This window comes from Echiichthys vipera (genome assembly GCF_963691815.1).
Source record: "Echiichthys vipera genome assembly, chromosome: 18".
Taxonomy (NCBI): Eukaryota; Metazoa; Chordata; class Actinopteri; order Perciformes; family Trachinidae; genus Echiichthys; species Echiichthys vipera.
In genome coordinates, this window is record NC_139843.1 from 12,893,982 (window position 1) to 12,910,989 (window position 17,008).

The following is a 17,008-nucleotide window of genomic DNA, read 5'->3' on the forward strand; positions in this document are numbered from 1 at the left end:
CTCGTGTTTTGGTTCAGTGGACAAGTTACAACATGTTTGCCTTCACTTTGCGTAGGCGGGTCCTTGCTGGAGATCAACCACTCAGAAGCGAGTATCACCCAGAAGAGCCAATGAGCTTACGCCTCTTCTTCTTCGTCGTCGTCTTCTTCTTCGTCTTCTTCCTTGTTATTGGCGGATTTGTTTTGGTGGTCGAGCAGCGTTAACGTTACACAGCGCCATCTATTGAGCCGGAAGAGGAATCAGAATCAGCTTTAATGGCCAAGTATGCACACATACATGGAATTTGACTTCCGTAGTTGAATCTCTCACACAGGTAGACATTTACAGAATAGACACTAAATGCACATAAGTAAAAAAAATAAAGAACTAAAGTGAGACAAAATATACAATCCAGATGGGAAAAATAGACAGGCATATGGAGCGAAAAAAAGTTGTATGGATATATACAATATAAATATATGTATTCATCCTTGTATTATATGAAGTAGGGTCTTATATATAAGTATACATATCAAAAACAAATGTACAGAATGAACATATGCAGAGCTAGATTTAAGAGGCAGTACAACAGATCAGCTCGGTAGCCACGTACCTGTTTCCCTCAGAGTATCTCCTTTTTATACTAGGAGTTTTCATCATCTGCAGTCACTAAGGCAACCGCAGAGGCACTCAGCTGAAAATTGCCAGTAAACAGGGTCACTGTTAAACCGAAACACCTGCAAGTCAGTCTTTTTTGAGTTTGATTCTGAAAGGTATTACTTGTCAGTGTGGATTCGTCAGAATTCTGCGGTTTTCACTGCTACACTGTTGCATCTGTGGCTGCTGGTAATGCAACCACATACAATTCTTCTGTACTGGACTATTTTCATCATCATTATGTTTTTTATTTTATTTTATTAGACGGCACAGAGGTCCAGGGCTATTCCCTTTGATAGCAAAGGGAAGGAAGCTGTTTTTCTGTCCAGTTTTGCTGGTTTACTAAGATCTGTAACGTCTGCCAGAGGGGAGGAGCTCAAAGAGATTGTGACCAGGGTGAGTGGGGTCTTCAGTAATTTTCCCAGCCCGCTTTTTGGTTCTTGCAAGATATAAGTCCATGAGGGAGGGCAAGGGGACACCAACGATTTTCTCAGCTGACCTGATGGTGCGCTGAAGTCCATGAATAACTTCCAAACCAGACGGTATTAGATGTGCAGAGGACTCAATGACCACAGTGTAGAAGATGGTCATAAGATCCTGCGGCAGGCCGTGTTTCCTCAGCTGCTGTAAAAAAGTACATCCTCTGCTTGGCCGAATCACTGCAAATATACATATTGTATTATATTATTTGTTAAGTTCACTTAGTAGTTCACTAGTTTATTGATATTATATTACATTATATTATACAATATATATCATATTGCATTATATTACATCATCTACTTTAGTTAATAACCTGCTTGAAATATCTCTTTATTATATATATATATATATATATATATATATATATATATATATATATATCTTTATTCAATTCAAATATAATATTACATCATATTATATTATATCATATTGCTGCCACAACAGCATTGTGTGGTGGTTAGCACTGTTGCCTTTACAGCAACAGGGTTCCTGGTTCAAAATTGGGCTGGGGCCCTTCTGTGTGGAGTTTGCATGGTCTTCCCGTGTCTGTGTGGGTTTTCTCCGGGTTCTCCAGTTTCCTCCCACAGTCCAAAAACATGCACATGTTAGGTTAATTAATGACTCTAAATTGCCCGTAGGTGTGAATGGTTGTCTGTCTCTGTTTGTCTCTGCCCTGTGATAGACTGGCGTCCTGTCCAGGGTGTACCCCGTCTCACGCCCGATGTCAGCTGGGATCGGCTCCAGCCCCCCCATGGCCCCGATAGGGACAAGTGGTTGAAGATGGATGGATGGAACTTTGCATCAAATACCGTACATGTGCTAGATAAAGATTTATTAGATTTCAGAGCACCCCCAAAATGGTCCCAGGCATATTCTTCATTATTGTACAGGTGTCAAAGTGAGAAGTAATCAATGATCAATATGTAAACAGCAATAGATATGATTGACAGAACATTTTATTGGTCACTGCTTCCCTTAACCGGAAGTAAAAGCCAACCACAACCAATAAAATGAAGTTGATGAATCTTTTGGGAAGTAGGTTTTTTAAATTATTTAATGAGACAAGGAGACAGCAGCATAACACAGAATATAAACTCAACAACACACAAAAATTCACAGTTTTCTCTCTCTGTGTATTACGATAGAGTGGTGTTGCTCTCCAGTGTTACTAGTTTGATCATTCTTGCTACAATAGCCACACTTGTCTTAAATCATTGCCTTCAAAATCGTGTATTACTTCATTCAGAGTTTGGATTTTACTCACATCAGGCGAGTACAACAATGACTTAAGTGTCACATGTATCAACATTACATTCAATGTGTGTGAGAATTTTTTATTTGATGGATGAGTGTCTCTTTTAATCGTCTGTGTCTTTCTTTTTTTGTAAAAACACATTGATGTTATATGAATATTTCCAGCATCAGTAGTGGGAAAAGCAAAGGCTATTAGAAATGAGACAATATAATACAAATAATTTACCTGAGTGACTGTCCAGAACTGTTAAGACCATTTTTACAATATATTAATGTTTATCCATAGACTCTTTAAAGATAGAATTTATATCTGCATTTTTCATGAAAAAAACACTCAAATATGTCTGTGCTCATAGGTAGATGAAACATTCAATTAAGCCACTTATACCATCATATATATATTTGTCAAAATAAAAGTATTGCTGGCATGATCTATGTCAAGGAAGACATTTACAATGGCATCTGAGATTCACAGTATACATCCTGCCCAGGCTCCTCCTCAAAAGTCACTTTGGCGTCATCAGCATCCAACTACAAACACAACAGACAGAAAAATGAATGCTTAATGCCGCTTACATCTGCAGTAATATATTTAGATGACAGGAGGTATCCACTTACACATTTCATTTCCAGTTCAGTGAAGAGACGGCCGGTCATAAACATGCGTAGAGGGATGGTGAGGATGAGTATAAAGGGAAGAGCGAGGGATACTGGACTTGATTTAATAATCCACAAAACTGCAAGGCACACAATCTGGATGGCTGTGAACAAGTGCATTCGTCCTGTGCTCACCTGTAGCCAACGTGTCAGGAATATTAGTTAGACTTCATGACTACACGCAAGTACTTTTGCCTTCTGATGTGATTAAGAGTAGAATAGATGCCAACACATGTGGCATAAGGTCTGTGTTCACATAAGAGAATTGTTCATAAAAATAATATGAGTAGAAAGGACATTCCCATTCAAAGGAACATAGCAAGATGAGTTTGGGTAATTTGTATGTGTACCAATGCCAATGCAACGTGTGAACTTCTGCATAAACCGACTTGCGACAAGCAGTGAGGTGAGGTTTTGCAGAAATGATCAAATAAGCAGTAGAGCGAGTGACTATTAGTAAGGTCATGAAGTATAGAGAGTCAAATTTAACAATGTAATGCTTTACTCACACATTATGTCACACTGTAGAAAAGCCCATTGCTATCAGCGGATGAGTGACAATTTTTATTTCTTTAACCAATGTAGCATGAAAGCATGATGAAATTAGCCAGCTAACTAGCCAACCAGCTGTACGCTTTCTAATTCCACCATGCTTTCATTCTATACTGGCTACAGAAATATTAGCGACATTGTGCAATCGTGACCTGGGCAACTGTACCCAGAGGGTCTGAGTGCAAATATGCCAATCCAAATTTCACAGCGCTTTAAAAGTGGCATGCTTTGATTAAATGTTGGCTGAGAGGTATTAACAACGAGATATTTGCAAGGACTGTACATACTGTCCGCTCGCTGCTGACCACAAGAAGCATGAAATCATACCCATAGAACCACAATGTGGGCGTAGGTCTGCGCACATCCTGACAAGCTGAGACACACAAGACTGTGTGTAGTAAGTCAGCTTAACAACTAAAAACAATCGCCATTTTCTTTTGTGCTAGTCGAATGACCACATAATGTCCTTTTTACTCTTTTTTATTATTTTGTGCCATTATTCTCAATAACATTACTCTTTTTACACAAATACTGATCTATATGGTGCATTTTCCATTTAAAGTGAAGCAGCAACAGTCCTAGAGTTCTAAAGCATCATGCACTATGCACTTTAGTACTTATGTAATCCCTCTTACTCTGGTGGCGTAGGGCTCATCAGGGTGGTATTTCTTAGGGATGAGCAGAAGCAAAATACGATCCCACAGTTGAATGCCATTGAGTGACGTAACTCCCATGTAAAGAAAGATCCCAAACAAGGCAGACATCGGAATCATCTTTAGGATGGGCTCCATCAGAATTGAAAGACCTAGACACAAATAGGCATTCAGATAAAGGATGATGTACTCTGTTTTAAAGACAGATTTTTTTGACATGCAGTCGAAGATTTAAAAGACACATGGACGATCAGACAGCACCTACCAACCAGCAACGCCACCAGAATGCCACTGACCCTCTGCTCCATCACCTTCTCAATCACAGGTTTTGTTCCTTTGCCCATGACAGTGAGGGCGTTGGCGTGGGTGACAGATCGCACCGTGGCAGCACTGAGCCACGGCACGCCAAATATTGCACTGATCCCTCCCAATCCGACTAAAACCAGCAGGTCGAAGTGGAAACCGGAGCCTTTGACCATCTTCCTCTCAGGTTTACTCACAATCAGACTTTAACAGATACAACATAGGAATCAAGACTGGTTGACATGAAACATGTAATGTTTTCTGAGCTTGATAATTCAGGAAGTGATGTCGTTGTCGAGATGTAACGACTCACGTTGTGATCTGAGACTCCAGAAAGATCAGAATGAAGACGAGCAAGGCTGGGACGCAGCATGCAAACATCAACCACACAGGAAAAGCCTGGTGCTCCCCGAAGGGATTGATTAGCCAGCCCCTTTTGGATGGGTTGGACACCATCAGACCTTTGGGAACCACCAGTTTCTGTTGAGAAAAAGCCAGCAGTCTTTGATTAAATCTATTAAATCTGGTGAGTTTTAAAGGATAGGTTCACAATTCTTCTCTGTCTTAAAACAATAGTGCCCACATGTGCGTGTGCAATTTGTCACTTGCTCATACTGGCCATTAAAATATCCCTTCCTGATGTGCTCTCAATGGAAGTGATGGCAGGGGGTGTCCAGTTAATCTGGAGATAATATGAGGCTTCAGCAGTCTGAGTTATTCATTTCAAGTGAATATTTCAAAGATACACACATTTTAGTACTTTTAGTGTTTCCCAGTGGTGAATTTTGTACTGAAAAGTAGAATAATCTTTGGAGTAAATTCACTTGATTTGATTGATTTGGTAAAGTAAAGCTTCATATTAGCTTCAAATGTAAATGTATTTTTGCACAGAAAGATGTGGATTTTGTCCCCCAACACACAGACTGAAAGCACATGGAACTGATCTTTTATTGGCCATTATGAACAATTTCTCTCACACTACACCTATCCTCCGCACCCTGAACTGGCTACTGGTGGTGGCTCAAATCCAGTTGAAGTCACTGGTCCCTGCCTTCTGTGCTGCGAATGGCTCAGGCATTTGCTACATCTGGGAGATGGTCAAAATATACACCTCAGCCTGGCCATTATGCTCTGCTACTGCCAAATGGTTTGCTGTCCTCACACTACAAGGGGGGACCAGCTACCCCAATAAAATTCAGACCACTGTCCTGGCCCCACAATGGTGGAATGAGCTCCCGATTGAAATCAAGACAGCAGAAACCCAAGACACCCTTTGTCGCGGACGAAAAACACACTGGTTCCCACTGTATCTTGGCTCACGAAAAGATGGGTAGAGACCTTTCTCTATCTCTTCTTTCTAAAAGTGTGGATAAAAGTGTCAGCTAAATGGAATTAATGTAACAACTTATGTATATGGGCACCTGAGTATTGTTGACTGACTTAAAAATGTGAATTCATCCATTACCATTTCAGGTGAATTATGCATATATTTAGCACATAAACTAGGCTGATGGGCAAACCTGAGTGTAGGTATCATTAATGTTGTAGTCCACGACAATCATGAGGAAAATGGCAATAGGCACACCAAAGTCACCAAGCAAACGTCTGACCTGGTAAGCACAGATAAGATCAATGGTCAAAGATTTCAAATTTTAAATAAACAGTTGATAATTAATTCATTTGTAAACATTTTTGAAGTTTTTACTGCCTGTGGACCCAACTCACCTTTCCAGGAAGAAAAGTGCCATTCTTGAACTGGCGCAGGAAATACGCAATAAAGAAGCAGCCTAACATGAGGCACATGGAGAGCAGGGCTGTGTTGGGGTAAGGTGGCTTAATAGTGTTGACAATAACAGTCATGTTGCCAGTAGCGTTGTCGTACATGACCATCTCTTCCACCTTTGGGTGCCAGGGATTTTCTAGAGTTTCATTCACATGATCATAATTCAGAATCAAAGGATGAGCCTTAAAGATCTAAAGAGAGATCAGAAGAGAGTAGATGAATAAAGATTATAATTTGGCCATGAAAGACAGCACTATAATCACAGAAATGAGGTGTCTCGGCTTTAATTTGGACATATGAAACGTGTGAAATGGATGAAGGTGGTTTACCCTCCCTAGCTTGGCAAATGTTTCATAGATAAAGATGAGGGAAATGAGGATGGAGAAGATTTCCTGGGTGAAGCGGGAGATGAAACGCACCAAGAAGCTGCCCTCAAAGGCCACGATGATCACCACAATGATGACCAGCCATACTCCAACCCACACTCTCCCCACAATATACTCAATATCCTGGGACTTGCAGAACTGGATGAAGATAACTGTGGATGAGTTGAACTCCGACCAAGCAAATTAATTTGAGCAATTGGCTATTCAAAAATGATATATATTACAAATTTGTCACAAAAACTAACTCAGCGGGATTATATGGATCAGAAGAGACTCTTCAGTTCACCTACATGATTCAGAGTTATAACTTACGGCAAAGAAGGCCTCCTCAAACACTAACAGAGGACCAGAGAAACCAATGACCAGGACGGGCTGAGCAGCAACGAAGCAAAAGATGATCCCGAGAACGCTGGTGGAGATGAGGAGCTCTGAAACGCCCATCATGTTGTCTACCTTATCGGCTGTATAGATGAGATAAAAGTATTTTTATAGCATGCACAAGAAATCGTCTCTTACAAATTAAACAAATATGCCTACATACCCAGCAGTCCTCCAAAGGTTATGGCAGGAGACAGGGCCGCGAAGTAGATGAAGATGACGGCAGCAAGAACCTGGGAGTTGAGAGCATCTGTAATGTCACTCTTGTAGTACTTGTAGCGCCTCTTTACGTCTCGAATCATCCCACCAAACGGGCGACCAGTACGGGACAGGGGGTCTTCAGGTGGGGGACCAGTAGAAATAGAAACTGTGGGAAAATAATTTCAATGTTGTTTATGCGTACGTGTGTGTGAAATCTAGAGCTCTAGTAGGTGCTACTGGTGTCTATTGATACGGTAGCATTCACCCCGGCGAGGTTTGGAGTCCCGACGGAGCGCGGATACAGAGGACTGGGACCTGTCCTGCAGCAGTTTCTTCTGAAAGTTGATTATGGAGCTGAGCACCGCTTCATTCTGGATCTCTGTGGGTGGGATGACGATGCTGCAGTCCATGAAATCGGCCACAGCGTCCGTCAGCTCACGGGCGCTCTTTGCCTGAAATGCTGCCTGATTGAACACCTTGGATAGAGATAGTGGAGGAGATATTAAGATTCACTGAAATTCAATTTTATTTTTAGTGCCAAATCATAACAAAAATTGTCTCAAGACTCTTCACATATAGAGTAGGTCTAGACCACACTTTATGGCTTATTTATGATTTACGGAGACCCAACAATTCCTCCATTAGCAACTTCAAGTTACAATATTAATAATAATATTGCAGGGTCAAGAAGGATATGACATAGTGTGCATATCCATTTCATACTATCAATAATTTTGTTGCATAATGGCAGTATATTTCTACATTCTATTTATGACTGCATCATTTTAAATTGTTCTAAAATTGAGTGTTTTGTATTGATAAATCCTGTCCATCTGAACAATCTAAATTATGTATAAATATATCCTGCCATTCAAGCCTTAACAGCACCTTGAAAATTATACAGGGAAAATAATTTCAGCTCCATCAGATGATCTGCAGTACAGCTGAGTATCATTTGTGTAACAATTAAACAAAATGTCATGCTGTTTGACAATGTGGCCTAAATAGTACATAAAGAGACAAAAGAATTGGTCTTATAATGGAGCCGTGAGGAACTCCATACATAGATGTTAGAAAAGTGTGAAGAGCAACACTGGGGAGCATAGATACCATCCCATGTTCTCAACCTTTGAAGTCACTGTACTTGTAGTCAGAAAATTAAATAGAAGCAAACAACTATTTTCTATGTAAAGATACAGTGGAGTAAAGAAAATAGTATGAAGTCACTTTCCCTCTGCGTGTGTTGTGTTCTGAGCTTCTCTGTTGTTAGTTGAGATGGACGTCCGGCCGTGAAAAAGCATTCTGAATTCACACATTGGGGAGAGCCGCTTGGAGCCGTTTTGAGTAGAGCACCTTTAAGATAAGTCTATTTTTATCTGTATAAAGTGTCAGGTAACTCACTTTGTCAGCCATTAGGGCTGCCATTGCACGGCCAGTCTCATGGTAGTCCATGTCAGTACTGCCGGGGCCAACCAGAGCAAAGACAAAGCGTACGGGCACCGGGGCTTCCAAGGCTGAGTCGAGCACCGCCGCTTCCTTCAGACGCACAAATATGACTGTGGGCCTTTCCAGAAAGTCCAAGGCTCCTGGTTCAAAGAGACAGAAATGTATTCACTAATAGATCCTCTCATATACTTAAAGACGCATACAACGCTTCTGCAGAAACAAACACATTGTACTCCAGATCCTAAATGACAACGATGCAAACACTGGCTTACCTACTAGCACCATGGAGGCTTCAACACTGTCAGATTCATCTCTCTGGAGGAACACAGAATGAACAAGCTTAGTGAAGAAACATTAGACTTTCCCATCCACATTAATATCACTATTTTTTTAAATGGCATTTGGAAAGTGTAGCTTATAATCTGTTCATAAAAATGTAATCAGCAGGTCAGATCTGATTACAATATTACATTTTACATAAGATATCAAGACTTGTTTCCCATCATTTAAAACTAAATAAGATCCACTAGTTACATACATAAAATAAGTGCAGTACGTAATTCTGCCATCATCTCACCGTTGTCATGTTATCAGATTATGTCATCACCAATCATACATTCATGTGGATGATATGATCAGTGGAAGAACCTACCCTGTCCTTGACTGAAAACTTCTGTAGGTCCATCCCATCAGTCAGGGCTTGGTTCTCTGGGTCATTCGATTGGCTGGAGGGAGAAAATGGCATGTGTCACTGGCTGTTAATGTGTCAGCCTGAAGAATGAGTTGTTATGATGACAGACCTTACTAATTATTCTCTGGTAGTCTCCTGTTCAGGAGAAGAGTGTGTGCAAACTTTGACCTGTCTAAGCAATCATTCCACAAAATAGGTGATTAGGTATGCAAATTATGTTACCTTTGGGCAGAACCAGGCTAATGATACATGTCCACAGTGGCGTTTTTGCACACTTGATGGGCTTGTCATTAGCAGTCTTCAATTTCCTCAAAATGACCAATAAGAAACTGAGAAAACAGGCTACACCCTCCTACACCTGCCATAGGTTAGACAAACGCTTCACTCGTGGGCTGACTGCTCTTGGATTTCAAAACAGACCAAAAAGGTTGCTGGTTTGTAAACTTTATCTGATATTACGTATATAGTTCACTGACGTGTTACTGAAAACATTTAATGCAAAAAATAAGCTATCTATTAGGCTGACAACAGTTAGTTTAAAAGATTTTGGGAGCTTCGCGAGGCGGAAAGTCTTGCTAGATACGTTTGATTTGCATAAAGTAGTCTGGGCCTCAACTTTATGCAAATGAGGAACGGGCAATTTGACGCTCGGTTGCTCGAAATCCACCACCACACTACCATCATTCATTGCACAGCGGCTTATAAAAGAGAATGAATTTTCTTTTAAAAACAGCTGTTAGGGCTTAAGGTAGTGAAAGTGTCATTCCCCAGCTGCTATGATGGTGTAGAGACGCTGAGAGTGTAGATGCAGAATCAGAGAAGGGCGCATAAAGAGACCGGTGCAGAACGTGACCACAGGTATAATCAGACAGAGAACAATACATTATAGATAAAGAGAAGAAAAAGAATGTGCTTTTTTGAACATTAAAGTATGTAAACATGTTTTAGTAGGTACCCAAAATGTAACTATGAACCTCAAAGCGAACATAATATGGAACCTTTCAAAACTCAGTAAAATGGACTTGGGAAACTTATATGTTCTGTGGTCTTTGATCTGAATGGCACAGACATTTTCATATTGATGTCTTTGCTTAGTGAACAATAATTTAAAAATACATTGGCAGTATCTACCCTTTTAGAGTGACCGGACCTTTAGCCTATATGTGTAAGGTAACTACAGTACACATTGGTCACCTTTAATAAAGACTTGAGCAGATTGGGACAGTGGTTTGGTGGTCAGAGGTGTTTCATAATTACACATTTGATTTCCACAATAGCTACGTGTTGTGTTGAACTTTCCCTGAGTATTACACTGGAACTCACTTGCAGCTTTGGATAACGGCATCATAAATGTAGGTCATTTATGTTTGAGTCATTGTTGTTGGGTGATGTCTTAGGAGGATACCTGCGGTTTTGAAGCAGAGATTTCAGCACTCCCTCCCGGTCTCCAGATCTGATCTCCTTCTTCTTAACCATCTCATTGACCATCTTCTCTGCGATGCTGGCCAGCGTTCGTTCTTCACAGTCGAAAATTGCCACACCTTGACAGAGAAACGTGTAGGAACATATTCAAAGGTGATCACAAAGAGGAGGCCAGTCGTGTTGTTGAGGCTTGAGGAAAGATAAAACTGGGTAGTTTAATCTACAATAATGCCTTATAATGTTTATGTTGATTATATTTTGTAATACAATTCTGAATCTGCAAAATAACTAAAGCTGTCACGTACATGTATGATGGAGTAAAAAGTACAATATTACCCTCTTAAAGTGGGTGAGAAGAAGTGTATAAAGCATAAAGTTCTACTTCAAGAGTCTACGGTACTTTCCATCACTGAAACTAACTATATATAGAGTGCCCATGTTTTCATTGATTTTCACACTGACCTGTGTTCATGGTGCGTCGGAGCTGGATGAGGCTCTTGAAGGTGAGGTAGGAGATGCTCGAGGACGCCCACACCCCGGCCTGAGGGTCAAAGCTCTCCTCATAGCCCGCCCATCGGCCCGTCTCCTGCCAGTAGCTCTGCTGCTTCTGGTCCTTCATTAGCTCCACGTCCCTCTGAAATCACAGAAAAGACACTCAAGTGAACACTGGCTGATGTGGACATGAACTTGGGACAAAACATGCTTGTCTCTCTGCGACAGAGAGAGCAAATCTGGACGGGGCAGGCGGATGAATTAAACATGCACACCCTACAATTACAGTTTAAGCACGTGGTGAACAACTGTGGTTCCACTGGCCACTTCCTACTCATCTGTGTGTTTCACTGTGAGTGAATATTTAGTCATCATCTAACCTGAAAATGGAAATTCGAAGTACAAACAGCTTTAAAATTAAGTAAATGTAAGGTATTTTTAGGCTTAAAGCAACACACGCATGTCCACGTGTACATTGAAAGGGCTTTTGGTTGCCTCCTCTCTTACCAAAGTTACATTATTTTGGTTGCAAATTCCATTAGTTCGTTTCTTACTGTCCCTCTACTGCAGCTCAAAGAACCAGAAGAAACGCAAGAGGGAACTAGATACTAGAAAGTCTGTGGTTTTGGTGGATTATCTCTTTATCTAACTCAGATTGTTGAAGCTTCATACTTGCTGCAATTTAACTTTTGTCATTTTCAACTGTTTCAATGTCCATAAGAAAACCATTGACTGTATCCAATGGTTGTTTTCAATGAAGGAGAGCAGGTGTTCATGTGTTTTGTTTTGTTTTTTAATCTAAATTGAACAATGTAGGGAATATGTGTACAACAAATGAACGAATGAATGGGAGTGAATTTAAGAACATACAGTTAATAAAACATTGCAAACATTGATAATCTGCTTTTATTAAATTTTATTTGTGTCTGTTTTGTTTCACAGCTGTTAAATATGGAAGCTAAGCACAATAAGCCCAGGCTTCAGCCTACACCTTTCTTTCTGTCAGTGAATATTACATTTGATGTTGTTTTGTTAGATTTTTTGATATAATGATTTAGTATTATTCAACTAATTTCATAACTGTAGTTGTGTTGTATTGTGCATGAATAACCTGTCTGGAAAAAATTAACAAACAAACTCACTAACTACCAATCTGACTAACTAATGTCAGCGAACACATACTATTTCTACAACTGTAATATTCAGATTTATTGATAGCTGTAATGCAGATGATGCTTTTCAAAACACAGAAAGGGTTTTACAGTAAAGATAACAAATAACCTTTAAAAAAATCAGGGTACAACAGAGTTAAAATGGGCCAGAACAAATAGGAAAACCTCTTCTGGTTAAAGTGAGTCTTAAAAGATGACTCCCTTGTTACTGTGTGTGTAATGTTATTAATTGCATTTGCATTTTTGTTTTCATTTTATTTTATGTTATGTTTTTCGACCACATTCATAGGAGATGCCATGATCTCATGAAAAAAATCATCTAATGTAATCATTCAGACGCACATTCACACAGAGTAATTTGGGTTTGGTGTCTTGCCCAAGAACACTTGGACATACAATCTGGAGAATCCAGCCAATCTTCTGATTAGTTGACAACCTGCTTTACCTCCTCAGCCACAGGAGCACAGAAAAAAGTCTTCTATTTGTGATTTCCTACATTTCTTAGAATGAGTCTGAACAAACCTTGTTGTTGCCTACAGCTAAAGGTTATACTTGTGGTTGAGGAGAGCTGGATCAGATAAAACCCTGTTCAGGCTTCACTACAGAAACACTGCTGATATTTTGGGTGTTGAATGTCACATGAAGCTGCTGTCATTTTTTTCATCTCCTTGGCAGCCGTGCGGATATGGATCGGGCTAATGTGGAAAGGGGATGTGACACTTCTATGTGTCTTTGAGGTAAACATGTCGTTCCGCTTCAACAACCAGCGGGCACCACGCTCTGGGCCACTAGTTTCCGGTGTGGACATCAGCGACGGCTCACCCAGGATGTTTGGACTATCAATACATGTCGTGTGCCTGAAGTAGGGATACAGTGTGTGTATGTGTGCGTGTGTGTGTGTCAGTGAGTGTCTTACCTGACACTGCACTGTGGATGGTGTTGATGTACCAGGCCGCTGAACAGACACAATGGACCCAGTTAAAAAAAAACCTTTCTTGTTTTCACCACTAAGACATTTTTTCCCCCAATAACACAGTAAATAATATTAACTGCTAGTATGTTCCCCATAGGATATTTGAGTGTTTGTGTTAAATTGTGTTAAAATTTGAATTAAAATGTGTGTGTTTCAGTGGATTTCGGAAACCCAAAATGATGTGGTTCATCCTAAATTTACTTGTTAAAAGCTTTGTGAGAAAGTGGTAAAGGTTGAAGCTGAATGAATGTTTAAATTGTTAAGATAAATTGTGCAGGAAATGTGAATTTAGGTCGTTGTTGGCGACCTCAGTCTTATGTAAGATATCTGAAGAGTGTCCATTCCATCGTAGATTTTACCGGAGCGCTGAAGTTGTGTGTGACAACAGAATGATTTATTTCCAAAACACAGCTGAGCAAAGGGGTGGAAGATTCAGATTAGACTGACTAGACAATGCGTGTATGTGTGTGTGTGTGTGTGTGTGTGTGTGTGCGTGCGCGCGCGCGTGTGTGTAAGTGACTCATCAAGAACAAAAATTGCACATTCTGATATGTACAATGAATACATTGTGTCACATGATTGTGTGTATGTGCAGTGTGCACACAGTGTCTGCAAATATTGTGTGTGTATATATTTGTGTCTCAAACACATGTGTGTGTATATGTATTGCTTTGGTTTTGCATGAAAATATGCATCTAAATCACACATTTCAAAAAGCAACATGTGCAAAATGTGCAAAAAAAAGTCTGTGTTTGTGTTATTAGCATTATGCATGTGGGAAGATAACTATTAATTCTTCAGCAAATTCAGACTTTATCTTTCCCCCCCACATTGCATAATTTGGGTGTATTTTTCTTAACTGATTATTCAAACACAAGTCAGGCCTTCCTTTAAGTCTAAAGAACTAAGTTGTAACATAACATTTAAGCAACACATTGACGTATAATATATGTATACTATAAAGATGCATTATGTAATGAATGTTAAATTTCCTCCCCAGTTGTTCCACATTATAAAGTTATAAAATCTAAAAGTTTCAATGCCTTCTGAATCTTAAAAAGCATTTGCCAAGTTCATAATTTGGGTAAGACATCTTTTAAAATGGTCCTACTGCAGCACTGAAAATAAGACAATAAACAGTTCCCATATCTTTCATTCGTTCGTGTGGAAATACAATATAAAACAGAAAAGGTGACACTTACCTCCTGCAGGCACTCAGCAGTGACAAGTGACTGACCCCAGAATGACAAAAAAGTGGGACTTTATAAACACAGCCGCTCTAAAGCTGCCTCTGTGTTTATGTGAGGGCGCATGCTGCCTGATAATGGGTGGGACTAACACACACACACACGCACGCACACATGTGCATGCACACATATTTCTCTCTGAACCACACATCTGACAGAGCGGCGTGTTCTCGTCTCACCCATAATATTGATAGTAAATACATATGACTTGGTATGTGCAGAAAACCAGTCGCACTGTGTCATTATCCAACCAGCATCTTATCACATTTAATGTCTGTGTTTGTGAGGACAACAAAGGCTTGGATTACAGTGCCGGACCTGCACACTCACCTTCAATAACACCGGGGTGAAGGGTGAAACTTTGGATGAAGACGCCTTTCAATCTCCTGTCCTCCTCTTCCTTTTCGATGGTCAGTATCTTGTATCTGTCCATCGCCTGAATCTGAGGCCTGAGACATGACAGTTTATTACTAGTGATCACCTGTAAAGCTGGCAAAAAGCTCTGAACCTGCTGGCAAAAACTAAAAGTGAAGATGACTTAGCTTACCATCTGAAAGAGATGAAACAAAATGAAACAAATTTTCAACCTTTAGATGTCCCATTCATTAAGCAATGTGTTGCAGAGGGGATTTACCTGCGATTATTCCACACACTTGATGTATACATGCATTCACACATGCATGGCTGCACATGTGCGTAACCGACATCTAGAGAAAATATAAACCCATGTGCATTCTTACAGATATCTGATAGGAAACTATGAAAGAAGTATGCATGCTTATATCAAAGAACACAAACTGTGTGGTACTTAGTCTGTACATCCTGTGAGATACCACATATTTTACAAAAACTCTTAATGATCCTGTGTCTGAGGTATGTTGACATCCAGTAAAAACTGAAGCCTCATTTACACTGCTGGTTTGTTGTGAGGCTGCTGTGCCTTTATTACGACTGAATGGGGAGACAGACATCCTTGCGTCTCTGAGCCGGCAACAGAGGTATAATCACAGAGCCCAACAGCACTGACCCAACGTCTGTGTGAAGGGGAAAGCCGGCAGGGTGTAAGAAACACAGAAAATGATGACGAGTCGACCCAAAGGCAGGTCAAAAAGTGACAGAGCAGCAGTCAAAGTGTTATTAATAACTTATAGAAACACTGCATGCGTGTGTAAAGGGCTTTAGTCATGTATGTTAAAGGAAGGCATGACTTGTGTTTGAATGATCAGTTGAGACAAATACACACAAATTATGCAAATTATGCAAATATGCAATTTGCTCTGCAAATTTTGCACATGTGTCTTTTTAGGTTATTAAAATAAATAGTTTCATACATAATTGTGATAAATCAAAATTCATTTTTTATAGATTAATCTATCTACATTAAGTCAAATATTATAATATATATATATATATATATATATATATATATATATATATATATATATATATATATATATATATATATATGTATTCTGAGGGATTCTTTAAATAACAGATCACGGTCAATTTTAGTTTCACTAGGTAATTTTTCTGATAATATGTCACTTTGACTTTGGCTGGTGAGGATGTGAGCGCCTCATAATGTAGAAATCTATACGTTTCACATGACTGCAATCTTTAAACTGTTGAGAGACGGAGCCAGAGGTGAAGAACACAAAAGTGCTCCTTCAACTACAAACATTATACGATCACATGGAATGGAAACAGGTCAGAGAGTATCAGTGGGGTCGACATAACTCTCCTTGCACAGATCGGTTATCTTGGTCCCAACAGAAAAACAAACCCTTTTGAATGAGTGATTCTTTCTAAAGCAGACGTTGCTGGCAGCAGGCATCATCACATGACTGGACACTTACAGGAAGTCACTGGCAGGACATCAGCAACAAGTAGTCAGAGGAGTAACAGGTAGGAGGCATGCAGGAGCCGGGTGGTGATCTGGCAAATCTGGAAAAAGGTTCTCTGCTGAAGAGCCGAGCAGCAGCAGATATGAAGGCAGGAGGCCGATGACAGAAGTCAGGTAATCAACGGACAGAAAACATGGCCGGACTGCATATCTGGATATCACAAGGGTATGAAAGGGGACATTTTTAATCACAGTTGCTTTATTTTCTGCTCAGTTGCTTGCAAAAAGCTATTACGTATATTATATTATATGAGTTTTAGTTAGTTAGTAAAGAATTAGATTATGATTTTTGGGTTTCCAGTTGTTGCTATGTTTTGAAAAATCAATTTGGCTGGTGAAGCATTGCCTTTTCTTTTTACTTTTTCAGTAACACCCC

The 17,008-nt window shown here is 39.9% G+C and overlaps 1 protein-coding gene across 1 annotated transcript; it reads right to left on the reverse strand.

Moving 5' to 3' along the window:
- Nucleotides 1-2,177: 2,177 nt before the first annotated feature.
- Nucleotides 2,178-11,464, reverse strand: slc4a1b (solute carrier family 4 member 1b (Diego blood group); the record flags this gene model as incomplete). Its single annotated transcript, XM_083933176.1, has 16 exons — nucleotides 2,178-2,904; nucleotides 2,992-3,165; nucleotides 4,218-4,387; nucleotides 4,501-4,742; nucleotides 4,852-5,018; nucleotides 6,059-6,148; nucleotides 6,264-6,512; nucleotides 6,651-6,845; nucleotides 7,020-7,168; nucleotides 7,249-7,452; nucleotides 7,552-7,762; nucleotides 8,688-8,872; nucleotides 9,005-9,047; nucleotides 9,385-9,457; nucleotides 10,829-10,964; nucleotides 11,308-11,464. The coding sequence occupies 16 exons, from the start codon at nucleotides 11,462-11,464 to the stop codon at nucleotides 2,824-2,826; spliced, it is 2,526 nt and encodes an 841-aa protein (XP_083789302.1). The 3' UTR covers nucleotides 2,178-2,823.
- Nucleotides 11,465-17,008: the final 5,544 nt, after the last annotated feature.